The sequence below is a fragment of the Anomaloglossus baeobatrachus genome, chromosome 6 (assembly GCF_048569485.1).
Source record: "Anomaloglossus baeobatrachus isolate aAnoBae1 chromosome 6, aAnoBae1.hap1, whole genome shotgun sequence".
Taxonomy (NCBI): Eukaryota; Metazoa; Chordata; class Amphibia; order Anura; family Aromobatidae; genus Anomaloglossus; species Anomaloglossus baeobatrachus.
Window position 1 is genome coordinate 191899885 of NC_134358.1, and position 20370 is coordinate 191920254.

The 20370-nt window shown below is 43.1% G+C and overlaps 1 protein-coding gene across 1 annotated transcript in view; it reads right to left on the minus strand.

Annotated features, from left to right (window-relative positions):
• The window catches only part of LOC142243062 (cadherin-19-like), a 409385-nt gene that overhangs the window by 348329 nt on the left and 40686 nt on the right, over positions 1 to 20370 (minus strand). The window contains exon 2 of the mRNA XM_075314605.1: positions 11084 to 11407. Coding sequence (XP_075170720.1) covers positions 11084 to 11284 — 201 coding nt within the window. The 5' untranslated portion in view covers positions 11285 to 11407. The remainder of the gene's footprint in view (positions 1 to 11083; positions 11408 to 20370) is intronic.

The window sequence follows — 20370 nt, forward strand, 5'->3', positions numbered from 1 at the left end:
TGTGTGGTTTGTGCCCGGTGCAAGGTCCCTCGTGTGGCTCCTACAGGACTCCTCCAACCGTTACCCGTGCCATCTCGCCCTTGGGGTCTATCTCAATGGATTTTATTGTGGAGTTGCCCGTCTCAGACGGTCACAATACCATTTTAGTGGTGGTGGATCGGTTGACTAAAGCTGCTCACTTTATTCCGTGTGCCGGTCTTCCCTCAGCCGCAGAGACAGTGGATCTGGTTATCCAGAACGTATTCCGATTGCATGGGGTACCAGACGAGATCATCTCTGACCGGGGCGTGCAGTTCACGTCTAGGTTCTGGAAGGGGTTTTGTACGGCACTCCAGATTGATGTCTGTTTGTCTTCTGCATACCATCCTCAGACAAATGGGCAGACCGAACGGACCAATCAAACCCTGGAACAATACCTTCGCTGTTATGTCAGCCATCTGCAGGACGATTGGTTGAAGATGCTTCCGTTGGCGGAGTTCTCGTATAACAACACTCAGAGCAGCTCCACTAAGGTAACACCCTTCTTTGCTAACTTGGGTTACCATCCGACTATTTTGCCTAGGTCACCGGTTGCGGTCTCAGTGCCTGCGGTGGAGGACAGATTGACAGAGCTACGACAAAATCTGGAGGTTCTGAAGGACACTGTGGCTACAGCTCAGGAGCGTTACAAGAGGTCGGCAGACGCTCACCGGAAACCGGCACCCATGTATAAGGTAGGGGACTCTGTATGGTTATCCACCAAGAACCTGAGATTGGGTGTCCCTTCGCAGAAGCTGGGACAAAAATTCATCGGTCCGTTCAAGATCACCGGGATCGTGAGCCCTGTGGCCTGTCGGCTGCGGTTACCGCACCATCTAAAGGTACACCCGGTCTTTCATGTTTCTCTCCTCAAATCCGTCTCTCCCAATACGTTTCATGGTCGTGTCGTGCCTCCTCCTCCGCCTGTGATGGTCGACGGCGAGGAGCAGTTCGTGGTTGAGGACATTATTGACTCCCGGCTTCATCGTCGTCGGCTTCAGTATCTGGTACGTTGGCAGGGGTACGCCCCCGAGGACGATTCCTGGGAACCGGTGGGTAACATTCGAGCACCACGGAAGATCGCTCAGTTTCATCGACGGTACCCGGACAAGCCGGGCCCTGACCCGTCCTGAGGCCGTTTCTGGGGGGTGGAGTATTGTCAGGTTTCCGGGTTTTCCAGTCCTCTTTTGAAAAAGCTTGCCCTCAGTTAACATGGAGTTTTGTGTTCTGTTGCCCTACTTCCTGTCCAGCTGCTTAAAAGGCCGCCTCTAAGCTTAGTCCAGTGCCTGAGTATACTGCTTGCTGTGTGCTCCTGCTTTGCTGCTGCTGCTACTTGATTACCTTTGGATCCTCCTGGAAATCTACCGACCGACTCTGGACCATACCCGGTTTCTTCAAACTGTGCCCGGACTCCGTCTGCCGTCTTTTGTCAGCACGTCTGCCCGGTTTCTTCCGGTTCATAACCATTCTGGACTTTCATTCCGTACGGACACTTCTGGACTTTACCGCTTGCCCCTTGTGTCCCGGCTGCACCGCATTTAGGCCTTCCGGGGTTGATTGCCGGACAGTCCCTGTATAGGGGTTCGCTCTGGTGGTCTCCCTGGGGGAGTCCGGTGCGTGGCCCCGGGAATCCCCTTCGCTCCGTTTCAGAAAGGTATTTTTTTGTGTTTGTTATACTGTGTATTTCCGTTGTGTATCTACCGTGGTTACATATCATAAAAACATCTTGTACCACAAACTCGTCTCTGGCTGTCATTGCCCTAACGCTATCGAAATCCTCAGAACATACAATAGTATTACACATTTGTGCTCTCAAAAGACACCTAAAATGATGGGAAACTGTTGAGCTGGAATAAAGACCAGACGGAGTCAAAAGTGTTTCCATCTGCCTAATAATAGTGAGTAGAGATGAGCGAACCAGTCCCGGTTCGGCTCGATGTCAGTTCGTCGAACGGAGGTCCCGTTCGAGTTCGGTTCGTCGAACGTTCTACGAACCGAACTCGAACTGCATAGGAAACAATGGCAGGCATTCACAAACACATAAAAACATCTAGAAAACACCCTCAAAGGTGTCCAAAAGGTGACAAACAACTTACAACACAACACAAACACATGGGAAAGTGACAAGGACATATACTCATGTGAAAACAAAACAGCTGGACAAGGAAAAAGAGGAGGACACACAGATATAGGCATGGAACGCCCTTCTAAAATCATGTAAAACACCGCAAGGTGACTCCAAGCGGAGTCTCCCTTTTTTCCAAAAATTGTGCCCCACACACACCCACCCATTCAGTGGCAGCACTTGTGCCCTAGTTGTACACTTCACAGCTAGATTTGCATCAAGCACATTCAAAAATACGCCATACTTAACCGTCCCCAGGATGACACCGGGGTAGTAGGCAAAGTCTTTGCGGAACCATGACTTGTTCATCTTGGCTCCTTTTAAAAACAATGTAAGTAAGGGTTACTCCAAGTGGAGTCTCCCTTTTTTCAAAAAATTAGGCCACACAGACACCTTATTAGTGGCAGCACTTGTGCCCTAGTTGCAAACAGGATGTTTTGATTTGCATCAAGCACATTCAAAAATACGCTATTCTTAACCGTCCCCAGGATGACACCGGTGTAGGTAGCAAAGTCTTTCCTGATCCCATCTCTGTTTATCTTGGATCATCTTAAAAAAACACAGCAATCAAGGGTTACTCCAAGCGGAGTCTCCCTTTTTTTCCAAAAATTGTGCCCCAAACACACCCACCCATTCAGTGGCAGCACTTGTGCCCTAGTTGTACACTTCACAGCTAGATTTGCATCAAGCACATTCCAAATCCACAAGCATTTACTCTCCCCAGGATGACACAGGGGTAGTAAATTCCTGGTGGATCCATGACTTGTTCATTTTGATGAACGTTAGTCTGTCCACATTGTCACTGGACAGACGCGTGCGCTTATCTGTCAGCACACACCCAGCAGCACTGAAGACACGTTCAGAGACAACGCTGGCAGCTAGACACGACAAAATCTCCAAGGCGTAACTGGAGAGCTCTGGCCATTTTTCTAGATTTGAAGCCCAAAATGAGCAAGGCTCCATTTGCAAAGTCATGGCATCGATGTTCATTTGGAGATACTCCTGTATCATCCTCTCCAGCCGTTGACTATGTGTCAGACTTGTTGTCTCTGGTGGCCTTGCAAAGGAGGGTCTAAAAAAATTATGAAGAGATTCCATAAAATTGCTGTTACCAGCACCAAATACAGTCCTACTGGTACGGGTAGACTGTTAAAGTTGACGAGACCGTCCCATGTTTGTCAAGTTACAACTGGGAGAATCACTCCCTGCACCTGCACCGTTGTTTGGTGGAAAAGCCGAGCTAGGATCGAGTAACAGCTTCTGCTGATACTCCTGCATACGTGCGTCTCTTTCTATGGCTGGAATTATGTCACAAAATTTGGACTTGTACCGGGGATCTAATAGTGTGGCAATCCAGTAGTCATCATCACTTCTAATTTTGACAATACGAGTGTCATGTTGGAGGTAGTGCAACAAGAAGGCACTCATGTGTCTTGCGCAGCCATGCAGACCAAGTCCACGCTGTGTTTGTGGCATAGAGGTGCTACCCGATCTTTCTTCCTCTGACATCTCCCCCCAACCTCTTTCAACTGAAATTTGACCAAGGTCTCCCTCATCTGCTGAGTCTTCCAAGTCCATGGACAGTTCGTCCTCCATTTCTTCATGTTCTCCTGCACCTTCCTCAACATTTCGCCTGCTACTATGTGCCCTTGTTTATCCCTGTCCCCCATGGTCCCATGCCTGCTGCGTTGGTGATGATGAACGTCTGGACCTTGGTGATGTTGTTGTCCCTTGCGCATATGAATCCTCCTGTAGTTCCTCCCCTTCCTGTTGTCCCACCCCCTGACTCCGAATAGTGTTTAGCGTGTACTCCAGCATGTAAATGACTGGAATTGTCATGCTGATAATGGCATTGTCAGCGCTAAACATATTCGAAACTGTGCAGAAGGGTGCATAGGTCCTTGATCTGAGACCACTCCATCAGGGTGATCTGCCCCACCTCTGCATCTCGTTGGCCCAGGCTATACGTCATGACGTATTACACCGGGGCTCGGCGGTGCTGCCACAGTCGCTGTAACATGTGGAGAGTCGAATTCCAGCGTGTCGCCACATCGCATTTCAGGCGATGAACCGGCAGGCCGAAAGACTTCTGGAGAGATGAAAGTCGCTCAGCTGCGGCGGTTGAACGGCGGAAGTGAGCAGACAGTTTTCGTGCCCTGGTCAGAAGGCCATCTAGGCCGGGATAGTGTGTTAAGAATTGCTGGACAACAAGGTTCAACACGTGAGCCATACAAGGCACGTGTGTCACCTTGCCCAGGCGAAGGGCCACACCCAGGTTTGCAGCATTGTCGCACACGGCCTTACCAGGCTGCAGGTTGAGTGGAGACAACCATTTATTAAACTCGGACCGCAGAGCTGACCACAACTCCTCAGCTGTGTAACTCCTATTCCCAAGACATGTCAAGCTAAAGACCGCCTGATGCCGTTGCGCTCTGCTGCCAGCATAGTAATGAGGGGTGCGTGATTCCTTCTGCGCAGTGAGAACGCTGGTGGCCTGACCAGGCAGGCCTGGGGCGGAGGTGGAGGACCCAGATGAGGTGGAGGAGGCAGAAGCAGTGGCAGAACTTGGACAGACAGAGGATTGACACACAAGTCGTGGGGACGGCAAGACTTGTGCAGCAGACCCTTCACCATCTATCACCATGGTTACCCAGTGCCCAGTCAGCGACATGTAACGTCCCTGTCCATGCTTACTGGTCCAAGTATCGGTGGTGAAATGCACCCGTTGACACACAGAGTTTCTCAAGGAGGCGGTGATGTTGTGTGCGACATGCTGGTGTAGCGCGGGCACACTTTCTTAGAGAAGTAGTGGCGACTAGACATCTGGTACTGGGGCACAGCGACAGACATAAGGTCTCTAAAATCCTGTGTGTCCACTAGGCGGAAAGGCAGCATTTCGGTAGCCAAGAGCTTACAGAGGGATAGAGTTAACCTCTTAGCTTTGTCATGGGTCGCAGGAAATGGCCTTTTATTTGACCACATCTGAGGGACAGAGATCTGGCTGCTGTGTGTAGATGGTGTTGAGTAGCGTGTCCCTGTAAAAATGCAGGTTTGTGAGGAAAGTGCAGGCGGAGACATGATGTTGCTTCATCCAACGTTGGTGCTATTGATGTCTGAGAGAGCTGTACACACTCACTTGTTTCCCCTTCCAAACCAACTGATGACCTACCAAGCAAACTGCCTGTTGCGGTTACAGTGTTGGAAGTTGTGCGTGGAAAACCAGGTGTGACAGCTGTCCCCACAGTCCTAGAAGATGAAGAGCGCGCGGATACACTGGAAGGGGCAGGCCGTGGATGGTTCGCTCCGCTAGGCCGCATTGCAGCACGGTGAGCTTCCCACCGGGACCTATGCTATTTATTCATGTGACGATTCATGGAAGAAGTTGTCAAACTGCTGAGGTTTTGACCTCTACTAACAGAATCACGACAAATTTTACACATCACATAATTTGGGCGATCTTTTTCTATGTCAAAAAAAGGACCAGGCTAGGCAAGGCTTAGAGGGCATGCGACCTGCTGAGCCCCCCCGACTAGTGCTCAGAGGCAGAGTGGTGGCTGATGATGCAGTTGTAGACGTGCTACAAGTGCTCCGACTCTGTCCAGGAAGGCGCAAGGTAACTTCGTCGTCGGTTGCATCCTCCTCCACCGCCTCTGTTGACCTCCTCGAGTGCCAGACTGGGGGTTGACAGTAGGTGGGATCTAGAACTTCATCATCAATTGTTGTGTTTGCACTCCCCTCCCCCTCAGACCAAGCCTCTTCTTGCCCGGACCGAATATTTAAGTTGTCATCCCAATCTGGGTCTCATCGACATCAGTATGTTCCTCATTGTCTATAACCACAGGTGTTACAGTTTGTCACAAAGGGTCAACATTACGCTCAGAAACTTGGTCCTCATGGCCTGAATCAGAGTCACAAAGGTTCTGGGCATCACTGCAGACCATTTCCTGGTCTGTACTCACTGTAGCTTGGGAGCAGACCTCTGATTCCCAGGCTATAGTGTGACTAAACAGCTCTGCAGACTCAGCCATCTCAGTTCCACCATACTGTGCAGGGCTGATGGAGACTTCAGAGCTGGGAGAAAGCAAGTTTGATTGGGATGACAACTCAGAGGACTGGTGTTTTTTGGATGCGTTACTTGAAGTGGCTGAGAGGGCACTTGTTGGACCACTTGAGATCCATTCAAGCATTTTCCTTTTTTGGCCATCATCTACCTTTGTACCTGTTGTTCGTGTCCGTAAAAAATGGAGCACATCGGATTGTCCACGGTAAGTAGTAGACATCTTACTTTTGCTGGTAGATGGTCTATCTTCAGCAGATGATAATGGAGCTTTGCCACCTTCCCCACGGACAAACCCTTTTTTTCCTTTTCCACCACGCCTCTTCCCCTTTCCACCAGCATCTGTCATTTTGCCACTCATGTTGATTGCGACAAGATTGTGCACTGAAAATGTGGTAGTAAAAATTGAGAAGTGGTGTAGATTGCAGCGGTGGTCTAGCTTTATTAACAGCAGAATAATAAAGAATAAATATCCCTGACAATGCAACTACGGCCCTTAAACTGGCAGCATAAACTGCTAGTATAATGGCTTAGTAACAATGAGTTGGAGTGTGCAATGCAGGCAGAGGTGCTGCAAATATCTTTGCACTAGTTGGATCAAACAGAAGTCCAATAGCCACGTTTAGGATGCCACTAGGTACACTCAGTGTTTGCTAGTATAATGGCTTAGCTACAATGAGTGTGAGTGTGCAATGCAGGCAGAGGTGCTGCAAATATCTTTGCACTAGTGGGACTATACAGAAGTCCAATAGCCACGTTTAGGATACCACTAGGTTCACTCAGTGTTTGCTAGTATAATGGCTTAGTAACAATGAGTTTGAGTGTGCAATGCAGGCAGAGGTGCTGCAAATATCTTTGCACTAGTGGGACTATACAGAAGTCCAATAGCCACGTTTAGGATGCCACTAGGTACACTCAGTGTTTGCTAGTATAATGGCTTAGTAACAATGAGTTTGAGTGTGCAATGCAGGCAGAGGTGCTGCAAATATCTTTGCACTAGTGGGACTATACAGAAGTCCAATAGCCACGCTTAGGATGCCACTAGGTACACTCAGTGTTTGCTAGTATAATGGCTTAGTAACAATGAGTTTGAGTGTGCAATGCAGGCAGAGGTGCTGCAAATATCTTTGCACTAGTGGGACTATACAGAAGTCCAATAGCCACGTTTAGGATGCCACTAGGTACACTCAGTGTTTGCTAGTATAATGGCTTAGTTATAATGAGTTGGAGTGTGCAATGCAGTCAGAGGTGCTGCAAATATCTTTGCACTAGTGGGACTAAACAGAAGTCCAATAGCCACGTTTAGGATGCCACTAGGTACACTCAGTGTTTGCTAGCATAATGGCTTAGCTAGAATGATTTGTAGTGTGCAATGCAGGTAGAGGTGCTGCAAATATCTTTGCACTAGTGGGACTATACAGAAGTCCAATAGCCACGTTTAGGATGCCACTAAGTTCATTCAGTGTTTGCTAGTATAATGGCTTAGTTATATTCAGTTTGAGTGTGCAATGCAGGCAGAGGTGCTGCAAATTTATTTGCACTAGTGGGACTATACAGAAGTCCAATAGCCACGTTTAGGATGCCACTAGGTACACTCAGTGTTTGCTAGTATAATGGCTTAGTAACAATGAGTTGGAGTGTGCAAAGGACAGGAGGGTACAGTGCCAGGGTTGTGGGTCTCTGGGTAGAGGAATGGAAGCCTGCCTTTCTATCCCTCCTAATGGGGAAATGCAGCAAGGAAATCCCTGACCTTAGCTACACAGACGCTGTCATCTTGTGTAGCTGTTAAACTCTGTTTTCAGGACCTGTCACCTATGGCTCTGACCCTGCCCGTATGAGCCCTTAAAAGGACTGATAGAAAGTGCTATCCCTAAGCTGTCCAGCGCTGTGTATGGAGCGCATACAGCAGTATCGGCCATTGGACTCAGGACGGAGCTGCGCCAGTGATGTCTGACACCAAGGACGCAGAAGAGAAAATGACGTCCGGACGGGCACATACTCGTTTTTATAATGCAGGGACATGTGACATGGACATCCTATCACACATGGCGTTGCTTCTCTGGCTAAAAGTCCACTTAGTTGTGTGTGTGTCTGGGATTGGCTGACATGCTGGCCCTCCCCACTACACGCGCGCGCTTAGGGAAGGAAGACAAGGAAAAAAAAAAAAAATGGCGATCGCCATTATCCATACAGCAGTGATCTGAATGCGCTGTTCCCGCACACTATACACTGAATTTTCATAATAGTGTGAGTCACAGCGTGACTTACACTATTACAGCGGAAAGCCAGCTAGGAATTAGCTGGGTTTTTTGCTGCTAGAACCGTTCTCGAACGTATCTAGAACTATCGAGCTTTTGCAAAAAAGCTCGAGTTCTAGTTCGATCTAGAACAGCCCCCAAAATCACTCGAGCCACAAACTGGAGAACCACGGACCTCGAACCGCGCTCAACTCTAATAGTGAGTGGTTCCAAAGTGGGCTTTGTCTGAATCACTTTTTTTGGATTTACATGGAAAACCTGGACATAAAATTCAGCAGAGAGTGCAGGATAAATATCATCCGAACCTAACTCCAATTTTTGGGAGGCAGAATGAAGAAATAGACAGCAGTGCAGGAATAGTTATTTTTATTTTTGCGCAGTTTAGCTTGTGGTAATATTGATAGGACAGATTTATTCCATGGGTCGGTGTGATTACAGTGTTACCATATTTATATTGTTTTTCATGTTCTGCTTTAGGATTTTTTTGGGACTGTTTTTAGGCACATAACATTTTTTGATTGCTTTTTATTCAGACTTTTAAGATGAAGAATGAAAAGAAAACAGCAATTCATTTTTTGTGTTTTTTTTATATTTTCTTGCATGGTTCATTGTGCGGTAAGACCAATACAGTATATTCTTTGGGTCATTACAATAACAGTGATACCCGACTTCTATTGCTTATTCTTGCATTGCCACTTTCACACAATAAAATCTATATTTTACAAAACTTATTTTATTTTTGCATTGCCATATTCTGAGAGCTGTAACTTTTTATTTTTTTCTGAATAAGTGAGGGTTTGTTTTGTGCGTGACAGTTTGGCATTTTCATTTCTATCCTTTTTTTTACGTATTAATTTTTGATCACTTTTTATTCTTTTTTTGTGTGTCAATATAATAAAGAAATGCCATAATTTTTGGCATTTTATTTTCTTTTTTTTTACAGATTTCGCCACATAGAATAAGTAACCTGACATTTTATAGATTGAACCATTTTGGATGTGTCAATACCAATTATTTGTACATTTCTTTGTTTATTTCTGTTTAAACACAAAAAGCTGCGTTAAGCTGCGTTTTTGTGGCAAAACAGATTTTTGTGAAATGTGTGCTCTTCTTTGTGTAATTTTTTCCTTTTTACAGATTTAATTAACTTTTTTATTTGTTTCAGTCAGTCCCACTGTGGGACATGATTTTTCTTCACCTTGATCTCTGATCTAATGTGTTTCTGTACTCATGTACAGCAGTACATGAGATCCGGGTCAATGACTTATTGGCAGCCTGTAAGACCCAGATCATACCTGACCTCATGGTACTATGGCAATGATCGGCACTTGAGATTATCATCATGGGTGGCTGAGCTTTTAATTTCCCTTTAAGCACTTAGATACCGCTGTGGTGAAAGCGGTATTTAAGCGATTAATCGGCCCCAATTGGTACATGTATAGCTGAAACCCCTGGGATATCCACATGTGAGCCACATTATTTAAGAAATAAGTACCCTAAACGACGGCTCATTAAGGTCTTAATGCACCCAGAGACTGCTAAGAGCCTATATTTAACTTAGTGTGGCTCTCAATTTATTGACTTTTTTTTTTGTTTTTTATAAAGAAGTCTTACTATGAGTTGTGAAGTAGAAATCTACCAAAATTAAAATTTGTTAGTTCAATTCAATTTTGGCAAGAAATTTGATTGAATCAAAGATATTGGTTTCAAATCGAATTTGACTTATTAGAATAGGTAAACATAAAAAAAAATGTCGGTACATTATTCCAATTTAGGCACCCAGAAAAGTGGGACGATTTTTTTTCACTTGTCAGCCTTACGCAATCCGTATTTTTACAGTACCACCCATTAATAACTTTCAAGACTTTTCTTTATGTTACAGAATTGCAATGTATCAGAAATAATCGCATGTTTTACTTAAGCATAAAGTTTTTTTCTCACACCCATAGACTTGTATCAACCTATTTGAGAGGCAAAAAAAAGCATCTTTCCCAGACAGATTCTGTAAGTTAAAAAAAATGGTAGTGGAATAACATTGTTACAAATGCTGTCTGTTTTGTTTCACAGAGAGCACTTAGACCTAAAATATGGTTGTGTGAATGAGGCCTTATGATCAGAGGTCTCTCCAGATTCAAGATCACAATTAATATAGGGTGGTTGTCTCAATGCACTAAACAGACCTCAGGCAATACACATTATGTTGTTCGAGGCCTACACGGCACTGGAAAGCCCAATGCAAAATGAAGATGGAAGAAGAGTACATTGCATGTCATGAAGAACTAAAAAAGAACATGGAGGGAGCTGCTCAGCAATCCAGATGGTGAGCATCAGTGGTGAAACAGATGAGCAGTAACTATTATTTTTTTTCACCCTTTTGCTAGCTCTCTACAAATCAAAGGGCAATTGGGTGAATTTTGTTTTTTTCAATCACAAATTGGATTCAGAAGGATATAATTTTTTTATTAAACCTTGACATGAATTCCAATTGCCTAAAACCAATTGGCTCATCTAGAACTATTAATTTTTACAGCAAGACAATGTCATATGATGAAGAGTTAAAACTGTATTTCCTATCTTTATTAAACACTTGTCAGGAACTTAAAGTTATATCGATACATGACTTACCTGCCCAACATACATTGGCTTCTTCACTTCTTGCTCCTCGGTGACATGCAGTGGCTCCCATGACCATCCTCTCTTTACCCTTACATGATTTTCTAGTTTGAGTTCTTGAGCAGGAAGGTTGAAAAAGCTCATACTCATGATACAAGGCCATAGTATGTAAAGCTCCAACAATATAGAATTCCATGTTGAAAGGATTCTCATATTGTATATTCCAGCCGTCAAATAAAAAAATTATCCTTGAAATTTTTTCAAACAACATACATTTCAAAATGTATGTGCTTCAATCAGTCCTCTAGAGCACAAAACATCACAGTGTTCAAAACCCTAAAATGAACAAATAAAAATTCAGAAATTTATAATTAGATTTTAATTTTTATTATGTAATAGTCATTACAATGTGTATATTATGCATATACTTTATGACTTTATGTATGTATTTAAACTTATTTTTTTTTGTTCCAGTTTGCAGCTGCTCATTTGGAATTTATTCCACAGCAGAGTAAAATGCATTGTTTTCAGTAACCGGCAGTGATCATTTGTACAATGGCTATATTCAGTACTAAGATAATAAAAGTATCTTGTACTCATACATACCATTTGTCTGCATATCCAAACGTCCTCTGCTGTTTTAACTTAAAGAACATAACAATGTCCTTATAGAAAAGTCTGATCAGCTCTAATATTTGAATATAGAAGAAATACATTTATTTAAACTTAAAAAAATTAAGTCTGTAAGTCTGTATGTAAAAAATACTTTATGCTAAAATTACCAAAAAGTAAAAAAAAAAAAAAAAAGGAAAATAAATAATTTAAAAAAAGAATTTTCAAAGACTAAGCATATGGAAGATGTTTCCTCATGAGAAATATCCAGCAGATTGCATATGTAGAGAACAGTTACAGTAAAAAGAGTACGTTTTTCTTTCTTGAGGATAAATCTGTTAGACTTTTTCACATTTCATTGATACGATATCAACACTGTATTGTGTTAGATATGGGAGACATATTACAGGTCTTTTTTGAGGGACACTGATGTCTGATGAATAGTGATTGTCTAAAGTTGTGTAACCACTTTTTAAATTTATTTTAATTGTTTGTTTTAAAGGGAATCTGTCTGCAGGTTTTTCTACGGCATCTGATTGCAGCATGATGTAGGTAAAGAGGCCCTGAATTCAGTGTATATTACTTAGATTACTGCATGCAGTAGCCATGACACAATCCAAGAGTTTAGATTTTCCCTGTAGCAGTGCTGTGAGAGCTGCACCCGCCAAGACCAGGCTTTCATTGTACATTTCCATAGACAGATGTATTCATGCCTTGAACAACGGTTGGAGGATGAATGTGGCTGTGCTTGATGTCAGCATGTTACATATTTGAACGCCTAGGTAATGGACTTAAATGTGCAGCTTGCAAAATTCAGGAGCATTGCAAACCTGAGGGTGGAGGTGGGGAAGGTCAGGACCCAAAGTTAGGTAGCTGAGTAATAGTTAGAATAACAGGTAGGTAGAAAAGTGTCACAGAGCCTATTTGTGATCTGGCACAACCTAGTAAATATGCCTGTTTGTCTGATATTAGGAATGCAAGCCCAGGTATGGGATCACTACTGCAAGATGTTGCGCCTAACATGTAAGAAAACAGCTGATATGGGAAGGCAGGAAACAGGAGTGAAGCAAAACGATGGATGGTGGTAGGGGACTCTGTAATTAGGAGGACAGATAATGTCATCCACCGCCGAGACAATATATGCGGAACAGTGTGTTGTCTGCCGACTGCTAGGGTTAAGAATATTGTGGACCAGATAGACAGATTGCTTTAGATTTAGATTTAGAGGAGGTTAAAGGTCTTTAAAAATGATTACAGTAAACTAGGACAGATGCTGAAGTCCAGAATGTCAAAGGTGGTCTTTTCAGAAATACTACCAGTGCCACGAATGTCTACAGTAGAGACGGGTTGCATCTCAATAAGGAAGGTTAAAAATATTGTTTAAAGAACTGAGAGTCCACAGTGGTTGATACCCTTTGGTTGATACCACTGAGGACTCTTAGTTCTTTTAAATCTTTTTTTTCATCTCTACTGGCTAACACAGTACAAAGATATATTTTACCTGTATAAATAAGGAGGGTTTAGCTGTACTGGGGAAATAGATGGTCAGATAGATAGAGGAGCTTTTAAACTAGGATCTGGAGGAGGAAGGGTAGTTGTTCAGAAAATGGGATAGACAGAGTAGACAGAGAGAATGAAACGGTATGGGTCAATAAGGATTTAAGAGGGAGAGGGACATGCAAGAAAAGTAGGAAGGCAAGGAGTAATATATTTGTTAATAGTATTAAATGTTTTCTGGCAAAGGCAAAAATTCTTACAAACAAAATGAATGAATTGGAGACTCTTATGTCAGCCAAGTATTACGATGTGGTGGGCATTACGGAAACCTAGCTGGGTGAAAGCCATAATTGGGTGACAAATGTAAAGGGTTACACCAAATTCAGAAAGGACAGGAAGAACAAAAAAGGTGGAGAGGTGTGCATATTTGTTAAATCTAACTTGCGACTAAAGATGAGTGGCCTTGTGTTCAGATTCTCAGGGCTTGACTTTAGTTAAAAGTTCAGTTTGGGACCCAAATTTGACAGGAACCAAATATAAGTTAATCGGGTCCTGAACTTCTGTGCTGTAAAATGGTTGTATTAAGAACGAGGGGGCTGAAAAACAAAGCAAAATAGGGGAAATTGCCCTGCAAACATACGAATTTATATAATACATTTAAAAAAATGGAGTGGGATGTGGCCTATTTTTGATAACCAGCACACGTAAAACAGACAGCTGTTGGCTGCAACCCTCAGCTGTCTGATTACCTTGGCTGGTTAACAAAAATAGAGGAGATCCCAAGTCATTTTTTTATATTATTTCAATAAATAATTTTTAAAAACAGTGTGGGTTTCACCCTATTTTTGATAACCAGCCAAGGTAAAGCAGACAGCTGGGGGCTGGTATTGTCAGGTTTGGAAGACACATTGCTATTTGGTCCTTCCCGGCCTAAAAATGGAAGGCCCAGAAGTGGGGCATCCATTAGATGCGCCAATTCTGGCAATTTATTCAACTCTTCCTGCTTGCTCTGGTGTGGTTACAGTCAGGGTAATACTTGTGGGGTTGATTTTAGCTGTGAATTGACATCTGACATCAAGCCCAGGGGTTAGTAATGGATAGTCATCTATCAGACACCTCAATTAATAACCCAGCAAAGTATAGGGTTAAAAAAACCCACAGATATAGAGAAAAAAATGTTTTTTTGAATATAGACTCCCACACACACCCTGACTCACTAATTTATTACTTCAAAATAAATCCTGTAAGTTCTGACATAATCCAAACTTTAATGTCCTACAGTGTCCATCAAGTCCTATGGAGAATCATTTTGGGCACTTTCGCAGAATGACGTTTTCTAGGTCACTGCTTGTCAATGGCAGGCCCGGAATTTTTCATGAGAGTGAGAAATTCCTGGCTTGCTCCTGATAGGTAGTGACCTCTGGAGCCTTGTTCTGAGAAATTTCTCAGAATGAGGCTCAAGAGGTCACTGCTGGATGGCGATAGGTACTGTTTTAAATAGTAGCCTTCCTACTGAACTTGCAGTAGTTGTCAATTCTGATGCATCCTCAGAGTTTGCCCCATTCTCACAGTGCTATATTCCATTGAATGCACAGTGACATCAGGTATAATGATAAGTAATGAGTTGTCAAGCTGTCAAGAGTGTGCACTGTCTGTGTACAATGAAAAGAATGCGCTAACCAGTGAGACCAGGCAACCAGCCCAGACCTCTGAAAAGATGTCAGGATGTCACTGCCCTGAAACAGGATGTTATCAGTGACATGCATTTTGGTGGCTGGGCTGGTCTGTGCTTTCCCTATTTATCATATTCTTACATTTTCAATGTGACAGTGCACTCTCTTCTTGTCTCATCATTTCTCTTTAGACACAGCAAGGGAGGTTACGATTAGAGCTGAGCAATCCTGCCAAGGATCGGATTGGTTCAGAATTGCTGAGCTTGCCTGTAATCGCCAATTGGATCGGTGATCCTAGTCTATCTGATCGTCAATCCGAGCTAAACCCATTAAATTCAAAGGGAGGCAAAAGTGATGTGTTGTAAAATGGTGTAGGGGGCTGTAAAAGAAAGAAAGTAAAAAAAAAGGTTAAATCATCACATACTTACTGAGTCTCCCCAAAGCTGCACCGCTCCTTCTCGACAATTATCCCTCATCCTTATTCACTGCTTTCCCCTTCCACCGGATCTCTGATTGGCTGCCGTTGGACAACGCCCCCACATCTGAGACAGGGTCTGTGATTGGTTGGAATCACAAACGCTGTCTGTGTCTATGTCCTTTTAGCTCTTAGCTCTGTATCAAAATAAGAAGATGCAGGGGTTTTTTTTAAATTATTTAAATAAATAAATAATTTTAAAAACCTCTGTGCCCCCAATTTTGATACCCAGCCATGATAATGCCCCACAGCTGGGGGCTGGCATTTTCAGACAGGGGAGACCCATTCTTAGTCTAAATATAGCAGCCTGCAGCCACCAAGGATTGTTGCATCCATTAGATGCAACAATCCTTGCACTTTACCAGGCTCTTCCCAGGTAATTGTGTTATTGAGGCCCCCAGGTTGCTATTTTTAGGCTGATGGGGCTCAATAACCATGGGTCTCTCCATCCTGAGAATACCAGCCCCCAGCTGTTGGGCTTTATCATGCCTCGATTTCAAAATTAGGGGGACTGCATGCCATTTCTTAAAAAATTATTTATTTAAATAATTTAAGAAAGCCGCATGCGGTTCCTCCTATTTTGATACACTGCCAAGATAAACGCACGGCTGGGGGCTACAGCCTGTAGCCATGGGCGTTATCTGTGCTGGGTATCAATACTTGGGGGGACCTTAAACCAATTATTTTATTTATTTATTTTATACCACAATAGAGACCCGCAGACATGGTCTGTTATTCCATCCAATCACAGAGACTGTCTGGGGGTGATGTCCGACATAAGCCAATCAAAGACGCCGGTGAATGGAGAAAGCAATGAATATAGATGAGGGATAATCAGCGGACTCAGAAGTACAGCCATGAAAGGAGTTACAACCGTTGGAGCAGTTACAGCCGCAGGGAGACTTAGTAAGTATGTGTGCTTTGACCCTTTTTCTTCCTTTTTTTTTTACAGTGACCAATCACAGCAAAGTCAATACTTTAAATGGTTATGATGGGCAGGGAGAACACGGTTTTTGCCAACTGAACATTTACCGATCCTTGGCAAGATCGCCGACTTTTGCTGTAAATGATTTGATGTCTGGTAATAGACTTCAAGCAGTAGTGTCTGGAAACAGCTTTTTTCAATCTCATTATTGAAATAAACCTCCACACTGAGTAAACTTGCGTTTGAAACAATTAACAAAAATTCCTGCTGAAAGGTAATGGCAGGATTGGTGAGCATAGAAGATCAAATCTGCTAAATTTCAATTCACTAAATTTGTTCAAATATGGCTTGGAAAGTCAATGTGCATTGTATTTATTGGAATAGAATGGCATTGCTGGTAAAAGCCATATATTATGCTTTGAACTTTTTCGAGACCCCAGACTCGTTGGTCACCTTACTCCTCACTTTTCCTGCCACTGCAGCTCTCTGCCCTATCCTCTGCTGGCTCACTTCCTTCCTCCAGCTCTTGTCTTCTCTTCCAACTTAAGACTTCTTCCCTTCCTCAAAAGAAAGACTATGTTGTGAACTGAAATATCACATGGGCTACCTTTTTGCACATAGTTTTAGTTTTTTTCGGGGGCTGCCTTCTTTTTAATTGATATATAAATAGATAGATATCTTTTTTCTTCATCTATCCTTGTACTTCTGTAAAGTATAAGTTTATGGTATACTAGGCACATACTTCAATGTCATGCCCAGAAAGATAGCTAGTAAACTGTAAATGATAAACATAATAATAGAGATAAACTGACTTTAGGTTATTAATCCCCAATATATTTGATGCAGCAGCAAACATTTACAGAAGACATTATCTGTTTAAACAGCTGCATATCTTTATAGGGCTTGAATAAGGATTTAAAATTTCTATTTCCCTGTTGCACTACTCTTATCATTTTATTGCTCTATTCTCTTTGCAAATATAGATCTCATTCAGAGATATATCTACATCTGTCAGTTCAAATCCTTATAAATAATATGGTTAGAGAAAACATTTAACATTCTACCACCTTTGTAGCTTTAAAAGTGCCTCTAAAGCATCGCATACAATGTGCAGGATGTTCACTCTTTCTGACCTTAGTGCATCTCTAAAGTATTTTCTTCTTCAAGCAGATAACACCTTTCATCTAAAGAACCTTGTTATACACGATAATGCTTTGAATACAAAGCTTAGGTATGGCCATATATATAGAAATAAGCTGCCACATAGCGTAGATGAAATCTTATCCTCCAATATAATTAGAAAGTTTATATACAAAGTCATTGTCACATTTCTATGTTGTACGTAAACTATGGCAGCAGTGTATTTTTTAACCAATGCCTCTCCTACAATTGAGCCTAAGTATTATATTCTATTTTAAGTGGACCCTGCAAGAGTAATATCAAGTGCTGATCTTTCCCAATCACAGATTTCAGACCATAGTATGGGTTTCTGAGTGATGGTAAGTTTAACATCCCCTGCTCATAATATGCCAACTTTGTTTGTAAGTCCATTTAAAGATATGGCTATTTGGGTACAGATTTTAAGAATGATTTAATTTTGTATCCAATACCAAATAAAATGACTGTTATTTAAAGGAGAGGTAGCAAATTTTAATTTGTCACGTAGCACATTATGATATGATAAACAAATATATTAACCTCTTCAAGACATGTGCCATATACTGTATATGTACGACGCTGCAGGAAGTGTGTTCCCGTGAACTCCCTTCCAGCTACAGTGCAAATTGCTCTGGCTCACTAGGAGAGCTGGCAAAATCACTCATCATTAGTGATGGGCGGACTTGGACTATAACAGTCTGGATCCACACGGTTTCAAAGGTGCCCGAGTACTGGACCTGGGCCCAGGATTCTGGATATTGATCTGGATTTAACACTCAAGAAATGAAAAAGAAAAGAAAGAAAAGAAAAAAGAATGAAGCAAGTGCCTCAAACTTACAAAAGCTCCGGCGCAACTGTGCATTACTCCTGCGGCTGCCCATTCACTTCCTAGGCTGCTCATTATTGCTCATCTATATGCACTGCTTTCCCTGACCACCGGCCATCCTGACATCTGTGATTGGTTGCAGTTAGACGTGCCCACAGCCTGTGTGATAGCTTCTGATTGCAACCAATGGCAGGTGCGGTCTGTGGGTCAGTATCGTGGTATAAAAATAAATAAATAAAACAATTGGTGTAGGGCCACCCATATTATGATACCCAGCACAGGTAAAGCTTACAGCTACAGGCTGCAGCCCTCAGCTGTATACCTATCTTGACTCTCTATCAAAATAAAAGGAACCGCATGTAGCTTCATTTTTTTTAATTATTTAAATAAATAATTTTTAAAAATGGTGTCCGGCCCACCCCCAATTTTCATACCCAGCCATGATAAAGCCCAACAGCTGTAGGCTGGTATTCTCAGGCTGGGAAGTTCCATGGTTATTGAGCCTCTTCCCAGCCTAGTAGCTTCAGTCGGATTGTCAACATCCACGATGCGACAAAATTGCTGCTTTACTCGGCTCTTCCCAATTACCCTAGTGCTATGGCAATCAGGGTAATAAGGGGTTAATGCCAGTGCACAATTGTCATCAAGCTCAAAATTAGTGGTGGTAAAGGTCTTTGTGACCTCCACATCACTAATCCTATAAGTAAAAAGAAATAAACACAAAAATAGAGAAAAAAAATCTTTATTTGAAATAAAATACAGCACCCTCTTTCCCCTCTTTATTAATCTCAAAAAGGCCCTTGAAGTTCTGCCATAATCCACACAATATCCCACAACAGTCTTGGCTCTGCTACATCCGAGCCTGGAGAGACCGAAAACATGTCTGATCTCTCAATTCTGCAGGAAACACTGACAAGAAGGACCCGGCTGGCAGCAGTGATTTCACTCAGTTCACCGGAGGTCATTCCCGGGTTCCCAAGGTATAATCTCTGGTGACCTGAACCACTCTGGCTTAAAGTGTGGGGCCTTGCCCCAATCCCACCAGCCATTTAACACTGACAGTGCTGCATGGGGGTCGGTGAGTATGGGGCAACACTGCATGCCACAGCCCCCATCCGGCGCTGTCAATTTTAAAGGGCTGTGCCGTGCCCCGGACCCCGCCAGCCCTTTATCACTGACAATGCCTGCTGGGAATCAGAGCAGCCCTGCACAACCCCAGTCCCTGGCCAGCACTGTCACTGTTAAAGTGCAGGGCCGTGCCACACTTACTGCAAGCCCTTTAACACTGACATTGCTAGCCAGGGGAACTGGAGTGCACTCCCTGACCCCTGACCGGCGCTGTCACTGTTAATAGACTGGTGGGGTGTGGGGCATTTAACCGAACTTTAAGTGAGACTGTCGTACTCAGGTCACCAGAGCTTACACCGTGGAAAAATGAGTATGTCCGCCGGTGAACTGAGTGACATCACTGCTGCCAGCCAGGTCCCCTTTTGTAAGTGTTTCCTGGAACCTAAAGAGATAGAACATGTGTTCAGTCTCTCTAGGCTTGCATGTAGACAGGTTTTTGGTCTCTCCAGACTCGGATGTAGCAGAGCCAAGAACGTCATGGGACCTCATGTGGCTTATGTTGGACCTGCAGGAGTGTTTTGGGATTAATAAAGTGGTGAAAGAGGGTTTTTTTGTATTTTAACTCAAATAATGGATTTTTTCTGTGTTTTTGTTAATTTACTTTCACTTACAGATTAGTAATAAGAGGTCTGATAGACACCGGCCATTACTAATCTAGGGCTTAGTGGCAGCTGTGGGCTGTCATTAACTCCTGATATTATCCCAATTGTCACCAGTGCATTCGGGAAGAAGAGGGTAAAGCGCCAATCTTGTTGCATCTAATCGATGCGACAATCCAGAGTGGCTGCAGGCTGCTATTTTTAGGCTGTAAGGGGGCCAATAAGCTTTATCAGGCTTTATCTTAGCTGGGTATCAATATTGGGGAAGACCACACGCCTTTTTTTAAAATATTTATTTAAATAATTAAAAAAAAGCCACATGCAGTTATTCCTATTTTGATACACAGCCAAGTTAAGCACATGGCTGAGGGCTGCAGCCTGTAGCCGTAGGCTTTATATGTGCTGG